General features: G+C 50.5%; 1 protein-coding gene across 1 annotated transcript; it reads left to right on the top strand.

Moving 5' to 3' along the window:
* Positions 1–269: 269 nt before the first annotated feature.
* Positions 270–27674, top strand: ANKRD13B (ankyrin repeat domain 13B). The gene is made up of 15 exons (XM_036767197.1): positions 270–377; positions 14467–14602; positions 15011–15135; positions 15303–15348; positions 16426–16569; positions 17089–17278; positions 17378–17444; positions 18293–18374; positions 22733–22797; positions 24023–24153; positions 24326–24483; positions 25702–25854; positions 26272–26432; positions 26714–26790; positions 27455–27674. The coding sequence occupies exons 1-15, from the start codon at positions 270–272 to the stop codon at positions 27672–27674; spliced, it is 1863 nt and encodes a 620-aa protein (XP_036623092.1).
* Positions 27675–27929: the final 255 nt, after the last annotated feature.

Below are 27929 nucleotides of genomic sequence, written 5' to 3'. Positions count from 1 at the left end.
CCTCCTCCTCCTCTCCTCCCGGGGACGCTGGGAACCCGCTCCCCCGCCCCCCGCATCGCCGCCGCCGTGCCCCCCTCCGCCCGCCTCCGCCGGCGCTCGCTCGCCCGCCCGCTCGCTCGCCTGCCTCCCCAGGCACATGCCCGTGCAGCCGCCCGTCGCCGGGCTTCCAGAGCAGGCTCTGCAGCCGGCCCCGCGCCCCCAGCTCCAGTCCCTGTCCCCGTCCCCCCATCCCGGGCCGGGAGAGGCGGCCCCGGCATGCGGAGGGCAGGATGATCGCCTCCGCCGCCAGGAAGGGGCCGGAGGGCAGATACCCGCTGCACTACCTGGTGTGGCACAACCGTTACCGAGAGCTAGAGAGAGAGGTCCGCGGCGGCCAGGTGGGTGGGGGCCCCAGCGAGGCGGGGGGCTCCGGGAGGGCCCGGGGGCTCCTGCCGGCCGGCGGCTCCAGGCAGGGCGGGGGGCGCCCGGCAGGTGCCGGCGACGAGCAGGGCTGGGGGCTCTGGAGGGCCCGGGTGCTCCGGCTGGGCCGGCGGCTCCAGGGAGGGCGGGGGGCACCGAGCGGGCGGGGGGGGGGACGACAAGCAGAGCCCGGGGGCTCAGGCGGGCCGGCGGCTCTGGGCAGGGCGGGGGGCGCCCAGCAGGTGCAGGCGACAATCAGGGCTGGGGGCTCTGGACGGCCGGGGGGCTCCGGCCCCGCGGCTGGTTAGGAGGGCGCTGCCGTCGGGGGCGTCGTGGCTGCTCCCCCCACGTCCCAAGCAGCCACGCACACGGGGCGCGGTGCGGCGCGGCGGCAGCAGAGCCGGGGAGCTCGGGGGTCCGTCTGTCAGTCCCGACACTTCGCCCCCGGGGAAGTCCCCCTGCGTGGGAGAGGCAGGGCAACACACCCACCCACACCCCGGCGACTTGTCTTTGTGCGCGGCTGGGGGCTTTTGTGTGTGTTTATTAGGGGGAGGGGGCTGTCTAGGGAGCGGCCCTGGCCACGCTGCAGCGGCTGTAGAGGCAGCCGGTGAAGCCGGCGTATTTACACCGGAAAATACGGCCTTGGCCCCCACGTGGCCCGTGGGAGCTGCCCAAGGGTCCTTGCGCTCGAGGTACCTTCTCCTTGTACCTCTGGCCAGGACCCCTGGTCCTTACCCCGATTTTCACCCAAGCCCCCGCCCAGATAATTTTCAGGTGTTTGGGTTCTGAACATCAAGTCATCAGAAGCTGGGGTGATAGGCGCATGATACCCCTTTCCCGTCACCTCCCACTAGGAGACTAGGTGGGTAACACGGAAGAAGGCAGGGTGAAGCTTACATTCACCTCTCCCCCCTCCTGAAGCCTGAGTTCGGTCGGAACGGAGCTAGGGTGGAAGGAGCCCCCATGACCTAAGCTGCAACTTAACAAAGGTGGCGGGGGGGGGGGGGGGGGGGGGGGGGCGGATTAGATCCTTTTCCCTTCCCAGCGTCTGGCCCTCCTCCGGTCTTTGTCCCTTCCTTTTGATCACCTAACCTCTTCCCTCCTGGTCTGCGGTTGGGGCGTGGAGTGGTGGGTTCATGCAGAAAGGACCTCTCCGGGGTTTGTTTACCGAGATCCCAGAGAAATAGGGGAGAAAGATGGCACAGCTTCGGCTCAGCCGCCTCACCAAGCCACACCGGGGGGATGGAGAGATGCTCGGGGTGTGGACAGGGTCAGAGGTCAAGGAAGAGAGACTGGGTGGGGCTCCTTAGAGGTCCCTGTAGAGACCTCCCTCTATTGTGTTCTTTGCTTCTCTTGAGTTTTGGTGGGAGAGGAACGCCAGGGGTCTCCTCATACCCGAGATCCTTCTACCTTCAGATTAATCTTTGGGGTTTCCCATGGAGGTGGGGTGTAGGGTGTACGGACTCCTCCCCACCCCTCTCTCTTCGATCTAGTGATCTTAAGGACCTGGCTTCATTCTATTGCTGAAGGGAAAGGGCAGGTCTCTCTGAGCTTCCCCACTCTAAAGAGGCTGACAGCTGGGCTAGCAGGTTGAAGGGATGTGGTTTTTAGGGGTAGATATAGGACTAGATGCCTCTGAGTTCCCTTCCAGCCCTGGATTTAACCCTATGAGCTTTCACAGTCTCCCTGCGATTCTTCCTAGCTTAAAAATGGGGGCACCAGAATATCAGAGGAGAACTCCCTGCCTCATTGGCCACCAGGCTAGGGGGAGCATCAGCTGTGGCCATTCTCGGCTGGGTAGATTAAGGGCCCTTCTCATCTCTGGCTTTCTCATTCAATGCTCCCTTTTGCAGGTGGGCGGCTCCCCTCCCAGGGTTGTGAGCTTGCACACACCTTTGATCAGTGGCCCCTGGAAGGGAAATGTGGGGGAGTGGTTGTTGCAACCACCCCTCCCCCCAGCTGCTTGTCAGCTCAACTCCTGTGTAGGCCTCTGGATGGGAGATGGGTGGACTTGACTTGGCTCCCCCAAAGTTGGATAGCTCAGTCACTCCATGGCACAGTTCACCAAGGGGCATCTAGAAGCAGGTCTCAGACCATGCCCTTCCTGGGTCAGTTGAGTGGGTGAGGTGGGGTCAAGGGTAAGGTCTCTGGGCTTTGGCTCCCTTTGGGATCCAGATTGAGTGGAGAAGCAGTGAGGCCTGCCCTCCCTTCTTGTCTCCTCTGTAGGAAAAACAAAGCCTTCCTCTGGGAGATGATAGCTTATGAACAGCAGGACCCTAAGGGCCATGGGTAGGGAGGTTTCTTTAATCCTATAGTTGTGTGAGTGTGAGTGTGAGTGTGTGTGTGTGTGTGTGTGTATGTGGGAGGGGGGGTGACAGGGATTGGTTGTCTGGGCAACAACCATCCCAGAATTGGGGTGTTACCTAATAGTCTCCTGCTGAAGGGATAAAAGGGGAAGTGATCATTGCTGTGCCTGAAAGCCAGGGGTGGGGTATGAGGGCATCCTCCAGCCGGGGCCCATGCCCTGGCCTTATCCCAGACCCGCCTCCTTAGAGAAGACAAGCTAGATAAACATAGATTCTATCCTGGTGAAAGCAGAAGCAGAGACCTGCTTAGCTTGGAGGGCAGCAGGCTGGGTGGATGGGTCTAAGGAGGCTTCAGACTGCTCTGTACCCTGACTACCCCAACGGCAAGACAAAAGGTCCTACTCCAAGGGTAGGAGCTGCAGTGGGAGGGATATAAGTCAGACCCTGTGAAGAACTGACCAAAGGCTAGTTGGGGAATAAAAGCATTTTTGGATCACTTTAAGGTTTGCAAAGCACTTCGTATATTTTTGGTCCTCACAACAACCCTGGGAGGTAGATGCTTTTAATATTCCATTTTACAGATGAGGAAGCTGAGGAAACTGGAAGTCACCCAGATTAAGTGACTGGCCTGGGGTCAGACAACCAGTCAGTGTCTGAGGTAGGATATGAATGTGTCTTTCTGGAATCTCAGGGCCCACCTTTGCACAATCCCTTGCAGCTGCATTGAGCGTGGTCTTGCTCCTGATAGAGGCCTAAGGTAGGACTGTCCGAGACCAGCCTTTCTGCCCAAACTCCTCTCTGATCTCCTCTGCCCACATAAACAGTAGCTGACACCCACCTTGCCTCAGGTTGGGTGGGGGCGCTAGCAGGGAGCAGGTCAGAGCTCATTTAGAGGGAACAGCCTGGGACTGGCCCCTGTCCCTAACTCTCTTCCCTTTCAGGGCTGCGCTCAGAAACAGTCAAGATCTCCCTTTCGCGCGCTGAGCTGGTGTTTCCTTGAAACGGACACCAGCCGATGGTCCAGTTTCCAAGGCCAGAGAAATATAGGGCAGTGCCAGAGGTTACTCTGGGCGGGAGGCTCACCGGGCTTCAGAGGAACAGTGGACATGGCAGGCTGAACAGCCTCTTTCAGGGCCAGGGGGTTGGCATGTTCCCACATGGTCACAGTGGGACCCCCCACCCCTGACCAGGCAAGTCGGATCTGTCCCTAGGAAGCCAGGCAGTTGGGCAATGTCTAAGAGATCTGAAGGGTCGTAGGTACAGAACTGGAAAGGGCCTCAGAGGTCATCTGATCCAGGCTACTTATTTTACAGAAAAGGAAACTGAGGCCCAGAACACTTATTTACTTACCCAAAGTCACACAAGTAGTAAGAGAGGGGCAAGATTGGAGCTCTAATAGGAAAGCCAGGGTGTTTTTCCCTCTCACTTGCCATCCCAAGGGTGTCCCAAGAGTGGGAAGATACTAGAGGGGATACAGCTTCCCCCAGCATCACTTTCTTGCCCAGGATGGATTTTGGAGTGGGGAATTCCTGGTGGTCCCTAGAATCCTGGCAGGGATTGATGAGCCCTTTGCCTCTTGATTCCAGCTTTAACTCTGACCTTGCTCACCCAGGGGTAGTGCCCGGCCCCTGCCCTCACCATCTGGGCACAGAGCTATAGGGATTCCCCATTCTCATTTGGCATAACAGACACCTCCTGGATCCAAGAAAATCCCAGTGGAGAGGGCCAGCCTGTGGCCAGACCTGGCAGCTCCCTAGGGAAAGGGAAGGGAAGATGAGATGGACTTTGGAGCAGAGAGGAATGTTCCCTGGGCTCCAAGATTTAGCTTGCACCATCCTAGCTTGAGAGCTGCAGGGCATTTCAGAACCATCTAGTCCAACTCCCTTATTTTATGGAGGTGGAGACTAAGGCTCAGGCAGGTCATGTGACAAGCCTAAAGTCCCACAGTTGGGAGTGTTGGAGTCAGGATTCGAATCCGGGTCCTCTGGCTCCAAATCCAGCCTTGTTCCCTCTCTCCCGTGCTTTCTCCTAAATTAATGGGCTCCGGGGTGAAGCATTCACAGGAAACTCTCTATAAATGTTTGTTGATTGATTGGATGACTTGGCATGTTGATTTCACCGTGGCTGGCATCTGTGCCAGGATGGATGTTGGGGGGTGAGTGGAGCCAAGCTGCCCATCCCAGGACTGAAGGGCAGTGGTGGTGCCAGCTTCCCTAGGACTGGCAAAGTCCTGACACTCCCATCAACCCATAGAGAATTGTCCTGGTTCTTGAAATCCCATGTCCCTGGTGATGCTTTGGGAAAAGGAGCGCTGGACAGCTCCTGTGGGGGGAGATGGGGAATTTGAAGGGGCCCAGTTCTCCTGAGATTTAGTAAAGTCCAAAAGGCCTACCTTGGATAAGCTTGCTCTCTCTCCATCCCCTGCTCTTAATTCTCTCTGTCTCTCTTCCTTCTCCTTCCTAGCTCTTTCTGTTTTCTTTCTCCTCCGTTTCTTTTCTTTCTTCTTTCTCTTTCTCTTTGTTCTTCCTCTTCTCTCTGTCCCTTCTCTCCTCAGGCTCTTTCTCTCTCTTCTTTCTCCTTGGTTTCTTTTCTCTCTTCTTTCTCTTTCTCCTCCTTGTTCTTCGTCTTCTTCTTCTCTCTGTCCCTTCGCCCTCAGTCTCTTTCTCTCTCCCTTTCTTTTTCCTTTTCTTTTCATTTCTCTCTGCCCCCTTTTTGGGATGGAAGCGAGCTAGCCAAGGTCCTCTCTGCCTCTGCATAGACAGTCCTCACTCCTAGAATGCTCTCCCCTCTCTCCCCACCCTTGCTTCCTTAGAATTCTGAGTGGGAGGTGCCACCTCCCACTCAAAGCCTTTCCCAATATCTCTAGCTGTTCTTTCTCTCTTCTTCCCCAAATTATCTTATGTTTTCTTATTCTCCCTTTACAGGTTACTCCCCTATCCCCCCTCCCCTGAGTAGAATGGAAGCTCCTTAAGGACAGAGGATATTTCACTCCTGTCTTTGCATCCCCAGGGTGGCCAGCACCCTGCATTGTACATATACAGCAGAAGCTTCAGAAATGGGGTTGTTAGGGAGCTGCCCTATGCTCAGTCTAAGACTACCCCCACTCCAACTCTTGCCTATACTGGTTTTTCTTGATAGAGTGCTGGCCTTGGAGTTAGGGCTTTCAGAAATCCAAATCTTGTCTAGCAGTGTGACCCTAGACAAGTCATTTGGCCTCTGTTTGACTCAGTTTCCTCATCTGTAAAATGGAGATGGTAAGAGCACCTACCTCCCAGGGCTGTTGAGATAACATGGGTAAAGCACTTTGCATCTTAAAGCACTAGATGAATGCTAGCCCACCTTAGAAGCTGGTAACATATGCCATCTTAGGGTGGGTGGGGGGGGAGGGTAGAAAGGGGGAGAAAATTTGTAATTCAAAATCTTGTGGAAATCAGTGTTAAAAACTAAAAATATTAAATAAATAAAAAGAATAATGAACTAAAAAAAAAGAGGAAAAAAAAGGAAGCTGTTAACCCTTTTTGGCTTAGTAGGTTGAGGGATTTTGATCTGGGGATCTCTACCTACCTGAGATAGTGGGGAAGGAAGAAGCATAAACACATCCCCTTCCCACATGCCCATGAGACTGTTGGCTGGTAGAGGGTGGGTACATCCTAACCAACCAACCCTGGTATGGAGCTGTCACCACAGCTAGGAGGTCGGAGGGAGCCAGCCACAAACCCCAGAAACCAAAAATCAATGTCTCCTTGGGACAGGAAGGAAAGAGACTGCTCTACTTTGGGGGGGGGTGGTACTTCTGGGAGTCACCATACCGAAGCTAGAAAGGTCTTGGGGTGGGGCTTCTCTCCTTCCCCCAGTACTCCCCTCCCCTCACTAGGAAGGTGGCAGTGAGCAAATCTCCCCCTTCCCCCCAGCTCCCTTCCCCTTTGCTTAAGAAATCCTTCTGGTTTTTATTTCACTGCTTCAGGGGGAACCTGGCTGATTCCCTCACTTCTAACAGAAGAAATGCCAGCCTGAGCCAAGGTGCCCGCCAGCCACAGGCCATCAGGCTTAGAAATGAGAGAAGTTGATGAGCAGGGAGGGCACGCCTAAAGATCCCCCAGAATCTTAGGGCAGAGTGATGCCCAAGGCGGATAGACAGTTTTAGATCCAAGAGTCTTGAGTTCTTATAAACAACAACCCTTGACCAGTGAGTGAGGTCTTCCTAGTGATTGTTCCAGCTTCCACCCTTGGGGTTCTCTTGTTCTGCCTTTCAGGTGACTAAGACCATGGGCAGATCACTTACTTTCCTCACCTGTAAAATGGAGACAATGAAACTTGGGTTGTGATTATTAGCTGTGTGACCCTGGGTTAGTCACTTACCCTCTCTGAGAGCTAGGTTTTTCATCTGTAAATGGGGATGCATATACTTACAACAATTTCCTTCCTAAACCTTAAAGCACTGTATAAGTGGGAGTTTTGATTATGAACCCCTAGGAAGCTGCTTGCCTTTGTAATAGAAATCAGACCCGGGGTCAAGGACATGCTTTGACGCTGATTAGCTGTAGGACCCTAAACAAGCCTTATTAGTACTGTGTATAAAGTAAGGGCTTAATAAATGTTTAATGACTTTCATTGAATTCCTTCACCTCTCGAGGCCTCAGTTTCCTCCAAGGTAAATCGAGGCCCTAGGCCCCAGAGAATGGTCTTCTAGTTGTGACATTCTTTTGGTTCTCCACCATGGTGTGAAGAGGGATAGAAGCTTCAAGGGAGACGATGAGTAAGGCTTCCTTTCCACTCCTCCCCTTCCCCCCCAGGCCTTGAGGCATCTCAGTCCCCTGAGTCCTGGGACCAGGGCCAGGCTAGTTGATCCCTCCCAAGGGATAGGTAGAAGCTCTGACAATTCTAGGTCAGGTCCAGCCCCACCCAGGGTGGGGTTGGAAAGAGGGCAGGCTGTGTGTGCCACCTTGGAGAGCCTCAAGGGGTGATGGGCCTGGGCTTCAGGGGTGGAGTGTGGTTGGTTTTTATCTCTATTCAGGCTCCTCAGGGGCAAATCCCAAAGAAAGCCAGAAGGCCATCTCACAGGCCATCTAGACCATCTTCCCCCCACCCCCACTTTGCTGTTGAGGAAACTGAGTCTCAGGGAGGGTAGTGACCTACCCAGGGTCGCACATATAGTAAGCTTCAGGAGCATTATATGTTCACATGTACAAACATGTTTGCTGCTCTGTGTCTATAGAAAGGCAGAATCTAGGTGGGATCTTACCTTTCATCTCATCCAACCCCTTCATTTTCCCGAGGAGGAGCCTGTGGCCCAGGAAGTAAAGGTGACTTGTCCAAAGCCACGAGAGTCATTGATCTAACCTAGATCAGAGGCCTGGTGTGCTGAATTGAGGCCCAGGGCCCCTTTCTCTGCAGGATGGGTGTGGGTACATGCACATGCAGCATGGATTCTGGTCCACATCGACCTGTATGCACCTGCTGTTACATGGTATAGAATACACACATGTGCATCTATTTGTGCTGTTGTGTATCTTACAGACTTACTGAAATAAGTCTGTATGCTAGTACATGAACACATGGGCCCATCTGCGTGGGTCACGTATGTTCTACTGTAAGTATATCGTAGCTTTGGCTGGCACACAGTATACTGAAGCAGGTTTTTGTATGTGCAGCCATGACGGACAGGCTATTACATACATGCACATGTATGTACACACACGACACGGTATATAGTCTGTAAGTGTGTTTTGTGGAGCGGTGGCAAGGTCCCCGATTTGGAGGCAGAGGACTTGGGTTCAAATCCTGATTCTGATGCTTCCTTCCTCTGTGACCTTGGACCAATCAGTTCTCCGTGTTGTGGTTCAGTTTAGTCATATGTAAAATGAGAAGGGTCAAGCACTCCAAGGGGGCCTCCAGGTCAAGTCTGTTTTCCTATGTAGAAACGTGTGTACTCAGGCAGATCTGTGCAAGCATATATGTTCATGCCTGTGTTTAGGCATGTATACATGTACCTGGACCTTCATGCATGTAGGCTGGACAAGTACAGGTGTGTGGATCTTTTGTGCTGGCCCATGTATTGTGGTACATTAATCTATGCTTGTGCCCTGTGATGGAAGCATGCACCAAATGCTTCATGTTGGAGAATTTAGATGTACCCATGCATGTTTGCTTACCAATCATGTGATATGGCATGTTGGTTTATACACATGCATACACTGCATCTGTGAACACATGTATTGGTTTGGATGGATAATTTGTACATGCACATATACAATGCACACAGCACATGTCACATGTATGCATTGTGAAAATGATGTGTTTGTGTATGAGTCATACGTGTTTGTGTCTGTGTGAGACAGGATGGGGTAGTGGGGTGGGGGGAGAAGGGGGAAGTGCAGCCTGAACCAGATTGAAATATAATTGGGAAATACTTAACAAAGAAATTAAAATACAACAGAACATAAATAATGTTAATTTGTAGTTTTCTAAGTCCATATGTGGCCCATAGTGATCCTTTTCTATGTGAATTTGACTCCACTGGCCTAGTGGATGGCACTGGACTTACGGTCAGGAAATTCTGGATTCAAATCCTGCTTCAGACAGGGTACATGCACCAGCTTGGTGACCTTGGACACATCCCTGAAAGGGACTTAGTTTCGTCTTCTGTAAAATGAGTGGGTTGGACATGAAGGCCTCGAAGGTGCCTTCCAGCTCTGGATCTGTGTGTGTATGTGGGCAGATTCATTCCTCTGTGCCCAGCAGGGTTCCAGCTCCCAGAACTCCCACCTTCCCAAGGAGAGAGGTGCTCTGGAGCCTCCTTCCTGGGTCTCCTGCCTCGTCCCCCTGGGCTGCAGCGGGGAGGCCAGGGTGTGCCCTCTTGCCAGAAATCTTTTCATTCTGGTAATTAAATACTTCTCTCTGCCTTTGCAGAGTTTAATGAATGCTCTCACCTAGGCTCCGAGTGAGATGGCATTTCCACAGTTAGCCCTGCTCCTTTCAGATCTGTGGTTGATCAGGGCTCACTCGGAGCACCCCTCCCCCATTGTGTTTGCACCTTCGCCTTCTGGGAGGGGGTTGGCAGGCAAGGCAGGGCACAGATGTGGCCCAGGTGGCTCTGCAAAATGCCAGCCTGGGGCTTAGTGACCTGCAGCCTGCAGGGCTCGGTCCCTACAGCAAAACCTTTTGGGGTGAACAGAATGATTGAGCTGAATATTATCTCCCCTGCCCTGCTGGGGTGGGGAGTAGCTCCCAGGGGGTGCTTGGGGCAGGGGCATCCTTCCTAAGAGCTCTGTGACTTGTGATACAGCTTGGATGGCTCGAGGGATATGGGGAAGAGAGAAGGAAAGATGCATTTTCCTCTTGGGGTATGCCCATGCAAAAGTCAGAGCCAGCCAGGGTTTCCCTGGTGTCTGTTGAGGGAGGCAGGCTCATGGGAAAGGCAGTGCCAGGCGGCGTTTGCCCAGGGCTGGGCTCTCTCTAGGGCAGTGGTGAAGGGGCCCTTTGGAGGCTTCTTCCTGGCACCTCTCAGGAGAGGGCAGCACCAGCCCCTGGCCCTCTATGTAGCAACTGCCAGCTGCTGGCTGCCCTGGGATGCAGGACAGCCTGGGCAGCTGGGACATGGGAGATGCCCGGGTGGGGGAGGAGGGCCCAGGCGCCTCATCCCTACTGCCATCCTTTCCAGGACTTTGTTAGTGCCCTGCTGTGCCAGGACCAGAAAGGCAATGGGGTTTATTGGAATAATTGTGCATAGAGAAGGGAGAGACAGACAGAGGAGGAAGAGTGGGTGTCGCTGGAATCTCCTGCCTTTGCCACCTCCCCCTCCCTCTCGAGTCCATTACCCCGAACCAACTTCACCCCTTCTGCTGAGCCTGCACCCGGGAGGCCCTTTTTCTGTTCCCGTGGTTAGTGCCATGCCCTCAGGGTAAGATCCTCCCTCCCTCCCCATCCTGGTCCCCCAGACTTAGCCATACTCCTGGGCAATGAATAGAGGCCTTTTTCTGTTTTAAATGGTGGGGGAGGCATTGTTCCTTCCTCAGCCTCAGGAGGCCCTTGTGAGGTGGGAGGAGGGAACAGCAGAGAGCTCCAGACAGCCTGGAATAAAGTACCGAGCATCTCCTGTCCCTGGCTGCCCCAGCTAGGATTCCAGAGTGACCCTAAAGCATGGGTCGGACTATGTCATTCCCCTGCTCAAGAATCTCCAAGGGCTCCCTACTGCCCCTAGGCTCAAATACAGACCCCTTTGTCCGGCTTTAAAAACCTGGCATGAATTGACTCTGGTCTATATTTGCAGGCTGATTACATAATATTCTCTTTCATGACCTCTATGGTCCAGCCGACTTGGCCTATTTGCTGTTCCTAGAACAGAAGATTCTATCTCCAATCTCCATGCTTTTGCATAGGCTATCCCCTGTGCCTGGAATGCCCTTCCTTCTCACCTCTACCCCTTGCTCCCCGTATCTCCTTCAAGTTCTACCTCCTGGTGGGGGGAGGGGGAATGCTTTTCTAACTATCCGTTACTTTGTGTATATTTTTTTATCTATGTACATGTCACACACACACACACACACACACACACACACTCAGTAGAATGTAAGTTCCTTGAGGACAGCAACTATGTTTACCAATGTTTTTAAACGTGATTGATGCCTTTTGTTTTTATATCAAATTCAATTTCAAAGATACCCCTGCTCACCCACCCAGCGAGCCTTTCTTTGTAAGAAAGATACGAAGAAAAAGGAGCGCAACTATCGAATTTTTGTCTTTGTGTCCCTAGGACTTGGCACGTAGCAGGCACGTGATGAATGCTCATTAAATACATGCATGTATGCATGCACGGATGGATGGATGGATGGATAACATTAGTGAACGAGGCATTAAGGAAAGTAGGAGATAAAGTAACGGGCCTGGAGTCAGGAAGACCCAAGTTCAAATCCTGCCCTAGACACTTAGTAACTGTAGAATCCTCATTCTTAGTTCGCACATGTGTGAAATGGAAGATGATAACAGCGCCCAGCCTCACAAAGCTGCTGTGAGGATCAGACGGGGCTCTTTGCCAACCTTACGGCGCTATAGAACTCTTACTGTTGTTACAAACGAACGGCCCCTTTGCCCCCGCCTCGAAGCCCCCATTCTGAGGGTACATCCATTACTTAGAAGCCACCTCTTCTCTCCCCTGCTGTGGGAGGGAACAATTTCCGTTACATGGCCGAGGGGAGAGGGACAGGCTAGATGGTTCTGCATTTTAATCTTTTCGGTGGGCACAGAGTAGTGGGTTTTTTTAATGCTTTAAACATTAATTTGCTTATTTTTACAAGCATTTATTATCTCTCCCTCCCACAAAACAAAATCTTCATGATAAATATACATGGTCCAGCAAAACAGATCTTCGCCTTGGCCATGTCTAAAAATGCCTGTCTCTTTCTGCATTTTAAATCCATCACCTCTGGCGGAAGGTGGGAGGCCTGTTTTCACCTTCAGTTTTCTTGCCTCCATCAGAGTTCTGAAGTCTTTCTGAGCTGTTTTTCTGTTATCATTGTATAGACTATCCTCATTTGGCTCACTTCCTTCTGTATCAGTTCACGGAGGTCTTCTCAGTTTCCTCAGAAACTGTCCGTTCCATCATTTCTTATGGCACAATAATATCCCATTTACATTCATAAACCAAAATTAATTTAACTATTCCACAAGAGGTGGGCACCTCCTTCATTTCCAAGTTTTGGTTTCTACAAAAAGAACTGCCCCAAATACTTTTGCAGTATGGATCCTTTTCCTTCTTCTTTGCTCTGTTTGGGGGTAGAGGCCCAAGAGGGGAATAGCTGGGTCAAAGCCAAATTGTATTTTTGAATGGCCAGATCAATTCACAGCTCTACTAATGATACATCAATGTGCCTATTTTCCCCCAGCCCTTCCAACATTTGTTATTTTCCTTTTTTGTCATCTTTGCCAATCTACTTAGATGTGGGGTTCCAGATTTCCATTTTTTAGAGTTTCTTTGGTTTGCGTTTCTCTAATTATTAATGACTTGTAGCATTTTTTTCATATGGTTGTTGATAGCTCGGACTTCTTTCTTTGAAAATCATCTGTTTAACTTATTCATTGTTGGTGGAGTTGCGAGCTGATCCAACCATTCTGGAGAACAATTTGGAACTATGCCCACAGGGCTATAAAAATGTGCATACCCTTTGATCCAGCAATACCACTTCTAGGGCTGTGTCCCAAAGAGATTATAAAAATGGGAAAAGGACTCACATGTACAAAAATATTTATAGCAGCTCTTTTTGTGGTGGCCAAGAACTGGAAATTGAGGGGATGCCCATCGATTGGGGAATGGCTGAACAAGGTGTGGTATATGAATGTAATGGAATACTATTGTGCTATAAGAAATAATGAGCAAGCAGATTTCAGAAAAACCTGGAAGGACTTACATAAACTGATGCTGAGTGAAGTGAGCAGAAGCAGAAGAACATCGTACACAGTAAAATCCACAGGGTGCAATGACTGACTTTGATAGACTTAAACCTTCTCAGCAATGTAAGGGCCTAAAACAATTCCAAAGGACTCATGATGGAAAATGCCATCCACAACCAGAGAAAGAACTATGGAGTCTGAATGCAGAGCAAAGCAGACTATTTTCTTTTTTTGTTTTGTTTTGTTTTGTTTTTTCTTTATCATGTTTCCTCCCATTCGTTCTAATTCTTCTATATAACATGATTAATGTGAAAATATGTTTATGGGAATGTATATATGGAGCCTATATCAGATTGCATACTGTGTTCAGGAGGGGGTATGGGGGGTGGGTGGAGAAAATTTAAAACTTATGGAAATGAATGTTGAAAACTAAAAATAAATAAATTAACTTTAAAAAAGTTAAAAGAAAGAAAATTGTCTGTTCATATCCATTGACTATTTATTAATTGGGGAATGGCTCTTAGTCTTATACATTTGAATTAGTTTCTTATGTATCTTAGATATAAGACCTTTATTAGAAGAAGTGAGTGAAAAGACTTTTTCCAGTTACTTGTCTCACTTCTAATTTTATTTTAAGGTATTTATTTAAAATAACAATAACTTCATTAAATAATAATGTAATATATGTTTATGAAAAATAAGTATATTCTCCAAAACAGAAAAAACCTAGTGACATAAATGGTATTGTTTTTACATATTTTAAAAAATTAAACGAGATGTTTATTAAAGAAACAAATTTCTTAATTTTCTTTTCAGATTTCCCTTCTAATACAAACTGCATTAGGTTTGTTTGTGCAAAAACTTTTGGAATTTATATCACAATCAGAGTTGTCCATTTTCTTTTCCGTGATCCTTCCTTTTTGTTATTTGTTTGGCTTCAAACTCTTCCCCTAGCCCTAGATCTGACAGGTAATGTCTTCCTTGCTTCTCTAATTTGCTTATGATGTCACCTTTTATTTCTAAGTCACAGGTCCATCTGGAGTTTATTTTGGTATATGGTGTGAGATTTCTGCTGGTCTATATCTAATTTATGCTCAGCTGCTCTCAAGTTTTCTGAGTAACTCTTCAAAGCACGTAGATATCTGCTGACTCATTTGGCTCTTGCAAGTCTGTGAGGTCAGCCTGGTGGGTATTATTATCCCATTTTACAGATGAGGAAACAAAGATTCAGCTGTGGGGAGGGGCTTGCTCCAGATCACACAGCTATTGAATGGCAAAATCAGGACTGGAACCCAAATCTGGAGCTTGCCTTTCTTGACTTGGGAGTCAGGGGTGAGTGGCCAAATGAGTTAACCAAGCCTGTGTTTGTTTTCAGGTGGATATTGAGCAACTGGATCCCCGAGGCCGGACTCCACTGCATCTGGCTACCACATTGGGACATTTGGAGTGTGCCCGGGTGCTCCTGGCACACGGCGCGGACGTGGGCAGGGAGAACCGCAGTGGCTGGACAGGTGGGCTCCCTTCCTTCCCTCCCGTTTCCCTAGAATGGTCTCTATCTCCCCACTGTCTAGCCCTAGAAGCCTGGCCCTTTCCCAGGCCAGGCTGTTCTGCCTTGAAGCCTCCACCTTCCGGCCCAGATCCTGCTCTGTTCCTGTCTGAGTTGGAAGCACCATAGAGTGGTGGCAAGACTCTGACTCAGGAGTTAGAGGAACTGGGTTCAAATCCTACCTCCATGCTTACTACCTGTGAGACCTTGAAAAAATTGCTTACCCTCTCTGGACTTCATTTCCTCATATGTAAAATGGCGGTGGTTAGGGTGTGGGCTGGGGTTGGACTAGGTGGCTTCTGAGGTCCTTTCCGGCTCTAGACTTAGGATCCCTGGGACCTCCAGTGACCCCCCATGCTTGCCCTTGTCCCAGTGCTCCAGGAGGCTGTGAGCACTCGAGATCTAGAACTGGTACAGCTCGTGTTACGGTACCGGGACTACCAGCGGGCCATGAAGAGGCTGGCAGGTGTGCCTGTGCTCTTGGAGAAACTCCGAAAGGTAACCCCACCTCTGCCCTTTGCGGTCTTCCCCGTTTGGGCCTCAGCCTTCCTCAGCTCCATCCATCCCTGCTCCCCCTCATCCTTCCCTTCTTCCTCTTCCCTCTTCCTACCACCCAATCGTACCTAAACAAACCCAGCTATCTCCTCCTCTCTTTTCTGGCCCAGGCCCAGGATTTCTACGTGGAAATGAAATGGGAATTCACCAGCTGGGGTGAGTCACACTGTCCAGGACTGGGTGAGGGAACCCTAGCACCTTGCCTGCCCTTGACTCCTGTCCATGGCCATTGTCCTGAGGCCTTCTTCTGGGCTCCCGGCAGTTAGGGCTTCAAACCACAGGATCCTGGAGCCAGGGAACATTGGAGCTGAAAGGGCCCTTCAGAATCATTTAGGCCTTCCCACTACTATTAGAGGAGAGTAAAATCACCCAGAGGGCAGAATCAACCTGCCCAGCTCAGGAGTAGCAGAGCTGGGTCATGAGCCCACTCTCATGTCTGACTCCCAAGTTCATTGTTCATTCATAGAATCACAGATTAAGGGCTGGAGGGGCTCTCAGAGGGTGTCTCATTTTATTTTGTTCCCTCCTTTTTTTCCCCAGTTAACAAGCATTAATTTTTCTCTCTGCCCCTCTCCTAATGGAAGGAGGAGACCTATGATTCCAGCAGTGTAAGGAATGCCCTGATAGAGATATGGAAGATGCACAAGGAACATTTGTTGAATGAGTAACTAAATGTCTAAATAATAAACCCTCATTAATTCATTTAACTGAAAAAAAGAGGAGCAAAACCCTTGTAACATATGGCATAATCAAGAAAAATAAATTCCTACATTGGCCATGTCCAAAAATGGATGTCTCACTCTGCCCCTTGTGCCCACCACTTCTTCATCACAAGTTGAAACCCCTTCATTTTATCTGACGCCCAAGGCTCGATGATGTCAGGGTCAGGATTTGAACCCAGGTCCTCAGGCTCTAAATTGAATACTCTCTCCTCTGTAGCATTTTCCCTTAGTTACAATCTGGTTGGGTAGGGCAGTGGTAGGTAGATTTGGGGGGATGTCCTTTTAGCGTCTCTCTAACCTCTCCCTAATATTTTACTGCCCACACATTTTGGCTCCGGTATGGATGGATAGTATTGTGTGGGATGTGTTCATAGGAGCCAGGGTCTGCCTCCCACTGACTTCTGGGAAGAGCCCACTGCCCCCTGGGCAGAGGAATACTCAGAGATGGGAGGGGGAATGTTGCCGGAAACTTCAAGCACCAGACCCCTGATGAGAGGCCTCCTCTCCCCAGTGCCCCTGGTGTCTAAGATCTGCCCCAGCGACACCTACAAGGTCTGGAAGAGCGGGCAGAACCTTCGAGTGGACACCACGCTCCTCGGTTTTGACCACATGACGTGGCAGCGGGGAAACCGTAGCTTCGTCTTCAGGGGTCAAGGTCAGTCCCAGGACAGGACAGGACAGGAGGAAGATGGGGATGGGCCAGGAAGAGAAAGAGATGGGGGAGGAGCAGAGGATCAGAGTTAAGCCCCAGAATAGCTGGCATTTTGCATGGATCTGTGCTTAGCACAGTGCTTGGCACATAGTAGGTGCCTACGGGTAAGTGTTTGTTGATGAACTGTCCCAGGTATGCACCCCATCCTTGGGATGGGAACCCATCTTGAGGACATCCTTACCAGCGGAATAGAAGCTTCTCAAAGGCAAACTAATTCATTTTTGTCTGGTTCCCCAGCACCTAACAGTGCTTGGCCCATAGTAGGTGCTTAATAGATGGTCACTGAATGAATGAATGAATGAATGAAATTGATTTATAACGCATTGCGGGGGAGGTCATAGTAGAGGGCCGTGGTCTGTGTCCTCTCCTGAATCCCAAAGGTATTAGGAGAAGGCCATGGGGAGGGGCACTTGCCCTCCCCTCCTCAATCTGGTGTTTTGTCCATTTTATCCTCTGGGGCAGACACAAGTGCAGTGGTGATGGAGATCGACCATGACCGGCGAGTGGTCTACACGGAGACCCTGGCACTGGCTGCCCACGACCGTGATGTACTGCTGGCTGCTGTCCAGCCTACAGAAGAGCAGGTGCTCAGCCGCCTCACTGCACCCGTTGTCACCACCCAGCTGGACACCAAGAACATCTCCTTTGAGAGGTGGGGAGGGGGAAGGGGGGAGGGAGATAGGGAGGGGCTCCTCGGGTCCCTAGTGCTCAGGAGGCTCTAGCCCATCTCTACACCCCTCTACTTCTCCAGAAATAAAACAGGCATCTTGGGCTGGCGCAGCGAGAAGACTGAAATGGTGAACGGCTATGAGGCTAAGGTAAGGGGCACACAGGGGGCTGGGCACAGAAGGCGCGCCTGGGGCCTGCCCTCAATAGGGGCAAGAGAGGGACTTCCTTGAGGGCAGAAACTGTCTTTTGCTTCTTGTTCTATCCCCAGTGCCTGGCACATGGTAGGTGCTTAATAAATGTTTATTGAATTGAATGAATGAAGGGCGGGGAGCCCTCATGATCTAATGGAAAAGGCACTAGGCAGGAGGGTGTTGGGGAGCTGGATGCTTCTTCCTCCGTCACTAATCAACTGCAAGACCTTGGGCTCAGTTTCCTCATCTGTAAAGTGGAGACAATGGCTCATAGACGAGATTTCAGAGCTGGACCTTAGGGGATGTCTAGTTGGAGGCCCAGAGAGGATCAGAGACGCAGCTGAGCCTTGACTCCAAACCTCGCCCCCTTCCCAGGGCCGCCCACCTTGCTGTGCTTTAGAAATGCTGCTCCTGTACTCGGGCATGTGAGGGCTCATTACCTAGACACTCATTTAGCCATTCAACAAAACGAAGCATCGACCATGTTTGTACCAGGGAGGTGCCCACATGGATGGAGTCACAGGTGCACTGTGCTAAGCTGTGCAGAGGCAAGAGAAGGTCCCTGCCTTCCAGGAATTTAGTCTAATTGAAGTTGCTGACGACCTTGTGAAGGCAGGGAACTGGACCGTATGACCTCTCTAGGTCCCTTCCACTTGTTTCCGTTCCTTCAGGAAGTGGGTGGAAGGCCCACAGGGAGAGAGTGGGTGGGGAGAAGTGGGTGGGAAGCCCATTTTGTGGGTTGGGGTGGGGGAAAGGACAGGGAGTGGGGAAATCTGCTTCTGAACCTCCGTTCTGACCTCTGCCAGGTGTACGGTGCGTCCAATGTGGAGCTCATCACCCGAACCCGGACAGAGCATTTGTCAGAACAGCACAAAGGCAAGATTAAAGGTAAGCATAGAAGTCCTGGGGGGCAGAATCCCCACTGCTCCCTCTGGCGATATCTTCTAGCATCCCAGCAAGGGGTCACTGTGGTCCAGTGGAAAAGGCCCTGAGTGAGGGAGTCAGGAGAGACTGGATCCAGTCTCGACCTTGCCACTGACTAATTAAATGACCTTACCTCTCTGAGCCTCAGTTATCCTGTCCGAAACAGGGAATATAATAGTGAGGCATGCTAGTATGGTCAACCAGTCAACAAACATTTATTGTGTGCTTACTGTGTGCCAGGCTAAGCGCTGGGGATACAAAGAAAGGGAAGAAAACAGTCCCTGCTCTCGAGGAGCTTACCGTCTAATGGGGAAGATGACTTATAAATCACTAGGTACATATAAGACACAACAAAAGAAATAGGAGGTAATTGAGAGGGGCAGGCACTCGTAGCTGGGGCAGGGAGAGTGTCCTGGGAAGAGGACGATGGGATTTGAGCTGAACCTTAAAGGAAACCAGGGAAACCCCAGAGTGCTGGATTTGGAGTCAGAAGAGAGATGTCAGTCCCCGCTCTGTCACTCATTAGCTGTATGAGGCTCAGCAAATCTCTTCAACTCTGGGAGTCAGTTTCCTGCCTGGGTATAATTATACCTGTACCACCTACAGATTAGGACTTTGTAAAGGATTAAAGGTGATTATAAAATGCTTTGCAACCTTAAAGCAGTAAAGGGATATCAGGTTTTTTAAAAAAATTTTTTCATGGAAGTCCCCTCCATTATCATGGCTCTACAACAAGGGATCTTGGGGTCTATGAACTTGTTTTTGTTTTTTTTTAATTGATAACTATGATCTGATATAATTGTTTTCTTTGTAATCCTATGTATTTTATTTTATTCATTTAAAAATCTCATTCTAAGGAGGGGCCCATCAAGTTTTACCAGACTGCCAAAGGGGCATGTGACACAATAAAAAGTTAATAACTCCTGGTTTGGAATGTTGTGCCAGCGGAGGGCAAGCTTAGGCAGATCCTTGCAGATTGGAATGGCTTCCAGTGACGCCTTGGCCATGGCCAGGATTGTATGCCCATGGGCCAAGAGCCAGCTCCTCAAAGGCTGGAGCGACTCCTCAGCAGGCTGGCTTCAGGCTGCTCTCAGAGACCATCTGCTCAAGTCATAGAAGGGCTTTGACTGGGGGGTCTGGGTTACCCTTCCTCTGCCCTCTTCCCTCCTTTCTGAGCTCTCCCCACACCCCAACACTTGAGCTGTAGTTGAAATTTTAAAATATTATTTTCTAGTGACCTTATGGCACAGGGGTGTGGTGAGAGTCAGATACTAACATAGCATCTTAGACCTACAGATCTAGGATGAAAAAAGACATACAGGACAAGGTGCCCTTTGACATTCCTTCCATCCCTCGATCTGTGATTCCTGTCATCCTAAATCAAAAGGTCAATAGGAAAAACAGCTTTAGAGCAATGGACATCTTTGCAATGTAAGTCAGTGCATACTTTTAGTACAATAAGATGCACAGCAAATGATCTGAACAAAAACCTGTACACCCTTCCTTAGCTGGGAGGGTCGTCACTGAGTTCAGCCCCCTCATTTTACATATGCATATGAGGCCCAGAGAAGTCATAGAATAATAAGCTCGAGCTGGAAGGAGCATTCGAGTCCAATCTCTTCATTTTTTTTTAGTTCCTTTCTTTTTTTAAAAGAGTTTTCATTGATGTCCCTTTTTTATTTTTTAAGTTAACCATATCGCCCCTGACCATCCTTCCCTCTTCCCCTTCCAGAGAACAATCTCACATTTCAAATAAAATTTTTTAATATAGAGAAGGAAAAATTAGCATAAGTCATTGATACATTGGAAAAATTTGAAAACGTGGCCCTCCAGTTGGGCGAGGTGGAAATTTCTTCTCCTGTCTCTTCTCCTAACCCTTTCATTTTATAGATGAACAGTCTGAAGCCTAGAGGAGTGAAATGGCTTACCTAAGGTTGCCCCAGGCAGTAAGTGGCAGAGCCTGGACTTTAAACTTCTAGACATCGGAGTGGGGAATGATAATGATGTTAGTCACTTGACGTACATGAATGATATACATAGAGCCATTCTATGGCTCCATCGGTAAACCCATTCCACAGCCTCTTTGTCGCACAGAAATTTTCTCCAGTGATGTAAAAAGATCTTTGGAGTGAAAGAGTATAAAAATTCTTAAAGTGTGTTGAGAAAAATAGAGACTCAAAGGTTTTAGCTTCAATATGGGGGTCAAATAGAACCAGTGAATGAAAGCAATAACTATAAAGATCTAAAAAAGAATTTCACCTTTCTTGGCCTCAGTTTCTTTATCTGTGAAATGAGGGTAATGGACAAGGTGCTCTTTGACGTTCCTTCCAACTCTTGATCTATGATTCCTATCACCCTGAATCAGAAGGTCAATAAGAAAAACAGCTTTAGAGCAATGAACATCTTTGCAATATAAGTCAATGCACACTTTTCGTACAATAAAATGCACAGCAAATGATCTGAACAAAAACCTGTACAGTGTTAATGAAACAAAGTGCTTACCACCCTAAGGTAGTCATAGAACGATGAACGCATCTCTGTCGACAAAGAGGAGGAGGATTGATAAAGAGTTCTCGGATTGCATGCTAATCCAGTTAAAACTTAAAGAAATACTTCTGGGATGTGACTAATATTGGGTTACTTTTGGATAGAGCTTCTAATGGCTAAGATCTAAATGTGGAACCAAAAGACCTTCTATGGGTGACAGCCACATAAACTCAATCAAAAATGCTGTCCAGACGGAAGCAATGAATAAGCAGCTAAGTCCCATGGATTTTTTTTTCAGAAACAGAGTTTATAATGATTATATTAGACTCAAGAATCGCCTCTAAAAATTACAGAAAGGTCACCCATAAGGAGCTCAGCCAATATGGATAGATGCAGATTTTGCAAGGAAATGGTATTTAGCGTATACTGAATACTTAGATACTATCAAGTCGTAAGAATTCTATACCTGCAGCTCTCTGGCGTGTAACTGTATAAATAAATAAACTGTGCTAGAACTGGAGGACTACCACAGATAAGGGCATTACCCACAGTCATCTAGACGCAATACTGACTTTAAAAATCCAGGACCAACATTTTCAATAGCCATCACCTCCCTGAATACTCATGACCTCCAAATTACGTGGAATGAAAGTCTTTCAGAATAGAGCGCCCTCGCACAAGTGATCAAAATTAGCAGAAACACAAAGTACACATCGACCCCATCCTATCTGCTATTGGTGTCCTGAGGAGGCTCTCAGTGAACCTATGGAAGATGAAGGAAGGAGACAAGTGTTTATTAAGTGGCTACTGTGAGCCAGGCGCTGCACAAATATTACTTCATTTGATCCTCAAAACAACTCTGGAGGGAAACTGAGGAAGAAAAAGGTTTAATGACTCCCTCATGTTTTTGTAGGAAATGGTGATTTTATTCACCTGCACAATAGATTGAGAAAGACAGCAATAACACAAATTAAAAATAAAAAAAGAACAGTACCATTCTTTCTGAAGCCCCACCAAACAGAAGATGAGACTTTTAGTGCATCACTGTTCTCCCCTTTGGTCCTCATAAGGACCGTGTGATATAGACAATTATTATTTTTTTTGAGGGGGGAAGGCAGGGCAGTTGGGGTTAAGTGACTTGCCCAAGGTCACACAGCCAGGAAGTGTGTCAAGTGTCTGAGGTCAGATTTGAACTCAGATCCTCCTGACCCCAAGGCTGGTGCTTTACTCACTGTGCCACTTAGCTGCCCCTGATGTAGACTATTATGATCTCTTTCTTACAGATGAGGAAGTGGAGGCTCTTACTTCAGGTGCCCCAGATGGCTTACCCAGGGTCACGTAGCTAGTATGTGTCTGAGGCAGGATTAGAACCCAGATCTTTTTGACTCTCATGTCCAGCATTCTATCCACTCTACCCTGCTGCCCCCAAGACAAATGCATTATACTCATCAGTTACTAATTTCACCATTTGTGGTGAATTAAAATCATTAAATCATCATGATGATTAAACATTCATTAAAACAATCATTAAAAATCATGGTGGTGATTTTTTGTTTCTCTTAGTCCGGGGGAGGTGGAAGGTGGCTGTTTTCAGCCCTCCCCTGGTCCTTTGGCACCCTGCTCAGCTCCTAGGCCTGCCTTGCCCAGTGTGGGATAGAACCGTAGAACGGCAGAGTTGAGAGGGACCTTGGCAGCCCTTCTGCTTTCTACCTTGGGCATGATTCTGGTCCTGGTCTCTGCTTTCCTGCCATGGATCTTGCAGGGCCTGGGTGCCAAGGGGAGTAGGTGGGAACAGGTGGTACCTGCCTATGTGATGAGACCTCTGTCTCTTGCAGGGAGCAAGACCCCACTGCAGTCCTTCCTGGGCATTGCTGAGCAGCACGGGGGGCCCAATAATGGGGTGAGTGCCACATTGGGGAGGGGCATGCCTGGAAGTGACCATGTGACGTTGACCATGTGAGTGTGGGGGCAGGACAGAAAGGAAGTATTGGGGAGACTTTGTTCTAGACCTCCGCTTGTCCCCTAATAGCCTGATGAGATCCTACTCTTCCCCTCCCCTCAACTCCAGAACTCCTGGATACCAGCAGGCTGTGTCAGCCTGACGGTGGCCTGGAGAGCAGGAGAGGGCAGAGACTGCTTTTATCTTTCTCTGTATCCTTGTACCGAGCACAGTGCCTGGTACACGGCAAGAGCTTGGTAAATACTTGTCCATTGCTTGCTTGTCCACTGGGCAAGGCTGAGGGGAGATCCATCCCCTGAAGGCGCTTACCCCATTGGGGATCATAGCAGGTGGAGGTGGGATTTTTGTCTCATGTACCAATACATTCTCCACACAGCCGCCAAACTGATGTCCCTAAAATAGGTCTGACCATGCCAGTCCTTTGCTTAGGAGACCCTGTTGTCTCTGGGATAAAATACCAACTACTATGGCTTTTAATGCTTTCCACAATCTGCTTACTTTATACTCCTCACCCTCCAGCGCCCTAAGCTCTGGCCTTACTGGCCCATGCTATGGATGGTCTGACTGTACTCTGCCTAATATAGCGGCTCCTCTTCCATCACCTTCCATCCCCCACCTCTTGTCCTTTGTCTAGGCTGTGCCCTATGTTTGGCCTTCCCTCCCTCCTAAACTCCCCATCATGGAACCCCTGATTCCCTTCAGGCTCAAGCCCCAACGTCTATCAGAAACCATTCCCGATTCCCCTAGTTGTTGGCTCCATCTCCTCCACAAATGATGCCATATTTATTTTATATTTGCTTCTTTGTTCTTCCATCTTCTACCCCTGTGCCCTCCCCACTCACACACAATAGGACACAAACTCCTGGAGGCCTGAGACTGTTTCATTGTGGTTTTCTCATACCATAGCGGAAAACAGTGCCTTGGAATGGAGGGAGCACTGGCTCTGGCATCAGAGACCAGAGTTCAAATTCTGCCTTTGACACTTATTATATGTATGACCTTGAGAAGGTCAGTTCAGCTGCCTGGACCTCAGTTTCTTCATCAGTAAAATGAGGGGGCTGGGCTAGATGGCCCATGAGGTTCTTTCAGTACTGGCACCAGGATCCTTGGATCCTGTGTATGTTCTGTTTCAATTGGAATGAATTGAACTGATTTCCTGGCACAGACCCTGATCACTCAGACGCTGAGCCATACCAACCCCACCGCCATCACAGCAGAGGAGTATTTCAACCCCAGCTTCGAGCTTGGTAACCGGGACATGGGGCGGCCCATGGAGCTCACCACCAAGACCCAGAAGTGAGGACACCTTGATTCCCAGGCTCTGAGCATGGCAGGAAGCAGGGGGCTGGCTCCTTGAGAAGGGACGTGGGGCATGGGTTGGGGGAAGGGGGAGGATAACTTGAAGCGGTGACCCTTCCTTCCCTAAGATCTCCATCCCCCACCTCACCTTGGGGGTCTGGCACCCTAGGTTCAAAGCCAAACTATGGCTATGTGAGGAGCACCCACTGTCCCTGTGTGAGCAGGTGGCTCCCATCATCGACCTCATGGCCATCAGCAATGCCCTCTTCGCCAAGCTCCGAGACTTCATCACCTTGCGCCTGCCTCCTGGTTTTCCTGTCAAGATTGGTGAGTGTGCCTCTCATCTCTCCCCTGCCAACCTGTCCACTCAGTTCTGTCCCTCTGCCCAGGCCTGAGGTCAAGGGGCTATGGGGAGTGCCGAGCACAAGAGCACTGCCTCCAGGCCTTGGGACATCTTAATGTGGTGCACTCTCTCCTTCTCCCTCCCTCCCTCCACCCCCTCTGTCTTCCCCTTCTCTCTTCTCTCCTTCTGTCTCTTAATCTCTGTCTCTCTCCCTCTCCCTTCCTCTTTCTGTTTTCCCCTTTTCTCTCCTCTCTTTCTCCCCATCTCTGTCTCTCTCTCCCTCCCTTACCCCCCCTTCTTTTCTCTCCCCTCTTCCTTTCTCTTTCTCTGTCTGCCTCTCTCCCCACCTCCCTCTCCCTTTCTCTGTTGCCCCCTTTTTGCGTCTTTCTTTCTCTCTGTCTCAGTCTCTGTGTCTCTTTCTCATTCTCTTATCTTTCTGTCTCTGTCTCCCTCCTTTCTCCTTTTGTCTCTCTATTTGTTTTTCTTCCTCTCCCTCTCCCCTTTTTCTGCCTTCCTCTTTTCTTTCCTCTCTTTTCCTTTCTCCTCTCTTTCTGTCTGTCTCTATCTCTCTCTCTTTGTCTCTCTGGCTCCTCTCCCTCTTCCTCTTTCTCCTCTCTCTCCTTCCTTCCCTCTCTCCCCCTCCTCCTTTTCCTTCTCCTCCTCTTCCTCCTCTTCATTTTCCTCCTCCTCTTCCTTTTCCTCCTCCTCTTCCTCCTCTTTCTCCTCTTTTCCCCCCTCCTCCTCCTCTTTTCCCCCCTCCTCCTCCTCTTCCTCCTCCTCCTCCTTCTCCTCCTTCCTCTTCCTCTCTCACTTTAGACAAGTCCCTTTCTGCCTCAGGGCCTTAGTTTTCTTGTCTCTATGATGAGGTTGTAGATGACCTTCAAGGTCCATTCCATCTTGCCTTATGAACTAGCTGAATCCGAAGCCTAGGAAAACATAAGCTCCTTGAGGGCAGGGGCTCTTTGGATCTTTGCCTTGGCCTCCTCATTACCAAACACAATGTCTGGTATACAGTAGGTACTACACAAGTGCTCCCTAAGTGAATGACTGAATGCCTTTCTGCCCAGTGTTAGGCCAAGGCTGTGGGCCAAGCTTGGTCAGACTGGGTGGGTAGGAGGGGGAAGCCTGCATCAAGATGGGCCATGAGAAAAGGCAGGGAGGACATTCTCAGCACTCTTCTCTCCCTTCCCTCTCTTCCCCAGAAATCCCCATCTTCCACATCCTTAATGCCCGAATCACGTTCGGGAACCTCAATGGCTGTGATGAGCCTGTGACTTCTGTCCGAGGCAGCCCTAGCAGCGAAGCCCCATCCCCCAGCAGCGACAACTCCAGCATCAGCAGCTCCAGTTCCATGAGTGAGACACCTTCTCCTCCTTTTCCCTGACCCCACCCTGCACCCCCTACCCCCCACCATAGCAGCTTAAGGAGTCCTGGTCTTCACTGCCCAAAGCCCTGGAGATGCCTGGTGTGGTCTGGGGGGAGGTGGGGTGGGATATGAGGCAAGCAGAGACACAGAAGGACTCCCTCACCAGCAGGGCTTCCCAGGGTGGTGTAGTCAGATAAGTACAGGCTGATGCCTAGAACTGTGTTCAAATCCTGACTCTAACACTGGATAGTTATTCTCCCTCTTTTGGCCTTTCTTCTCTTCCATAAAATGGTGGTGGGGGGGGGCGCAGCTAGATGATGCCTATGGTCCCTCCCAGGTCTCCTGGCCCTTCTTCACTCATGTGTCTCTCTTTCTCTCCCTACCACCTGATCTGCCCCCTGCCCAGCGTCATGCCGAGGCTGTGAGATCGCACCCTCCCTGTTCGAGGCGCCTCGGGGGTACAGTGTCCTAGGCAGCCAGAGGGAGCCAGGCCGAGAGGAAGAGGATGATTTGCTGCAGTTTGCCATCCAGCAGAGCCTGTTAGAGGCAGGCAGTGAATATGACCAGGTGTGCCCAGCTGGCAGTGCCCGCTTCTGGCTCAGCCTCTCCTGGGCCTGGGGTGGAGGCAGGGCACCCTATGGGGCCACACCATCCATCAGCTGGGACCCAGGGATTGAGTGGGTCAGTCCTTCCCCAATCCTTGCCCTCTCCCTCCCACCACCTCTTACCCACCCCCCAGGGGAAAAGCCCAGAAGGCCTTATGCTGGGGATGGGAAAGGAGTAGTGATTTTTTGGGGGGGCGGGTGACTTCAGGGTCAGGTTAACATGCCCGGTGCCCCCTCTCCCAGGTCACCATCTGGGAAGCGCTGACCAATAGCAAGCCTGGCACCCACCCCATGTCCCAGGAAGGCCGAAGGCCAGACAGGTCAGTGACAGAGGGACAGAGGGCACCAGGTGGGGCCAAGTGGGAGTTCTGGGGTTCCAACCAAAGCCCTGGGTGGCCCCAAGGTAGGGGAGAGGGATTGGGGATTTCTCTCCCAGACCCTCCAGGGTGCCTGACTCCCTGCCCACAGTGAGCAGGGCAAAGGGGTTAGAGCCCCAGGGCACCCCCCTCCCCATACCCTAGGCAGGCTGCGCTCTATTGAAGCCCAGGTGCTGGGGGGGAGGGTCCCCCTTCCCAAGGCTTTTGGTGGAAATACCTTTTCAGGTTGGGGCAGCCTCTCAAAAGCAGGCCAGACAAATCCCCCAAGCCTAGGCAAAGGTCAGAATGTCCCCAGACCAATTTAATGTAAGGGAAAGAGTTCTGGATCAGATTCCAGTCCGAGGACCTGGGTTCAAATTCTCCTTCTCCTGCTTCCCAGCTATGGGACTTTGGGCAAATCACTTCCTCTCCCCAGGCTGGTCTGGGAGTTCCTCCTTGGGACTCAGTTTCTTCCTCTGTAAAACCAGCGGGTTGGCTTGAGTGGCCTATGAAGTTCCCAGCAGTGACCTGCCTCTGATCTTGGTCCTTGTTCCTCCGGCCTCCCCCATGGAAAGAGCGGAAAGGGCCGGGTCGGTTGAATTGTATCACCGTTCTCCTCTCCCCACAGGCCCCCCCAGCACACTCCCCAGCGGCAGCCCGGCCCCCCGGTCCCCCCAGCCTCCGCCCCCAGCCCTGGCCGCCCCGGCCACGTCTTCCCTAGCTACGATGAGCAACTTCGTCTGGCCATGGAGCTGTCGGCCCAGGAACAGGAGGAGGCCGAACGGCGGGAGCGCCAGGAGGAGGAAGAGTTCAAGAGGATCCTTCAGTTGTCGCTGACTGAGCAGTAGCCCCCGTGGCCCCCCCTCTCCCCCTCCCCCTCTCCACTCCCCAGGCAGGGCCCTCCGCCTCCAGCCTCATGGGGACCGATCCTCAGGGTGCTAAGGCTGGGGATGCCCGCTGTGGGTCAGAGCCCAGGACAAGTCCTCCCCACTGGCTTGGTGGAGGGCGGGCCCGGACGTGACTGAAGGGGAGGGGAAGGACATTTCCCCCCCACCTCAACCCCATCCCCATCCCCATACTCAGATTGAGCCACTGGGAGGAAG

Source organism: Trichosurus vulpecula, chromosome 7 (genome assembly GCF_011100635.1).
Source record: "Trichosurus vulpecula isolate mTriVul1 chromosome 7, mTriVul1.pri, whole genome shotgun sequence".
Taxonomy (NCBI): domain Eukaryota; kingdom Metazoa; phylum Chordata; class Mammalia; order Diprotodontia; family Phalangeridae; genus Trichosurus; species Trichosurus vulpecula.
The sequence above is the reverse complement of the archived record's forward strand: the minus strand, read 5'-3'. Positions and strand labels throughout refer to the sequence as shown.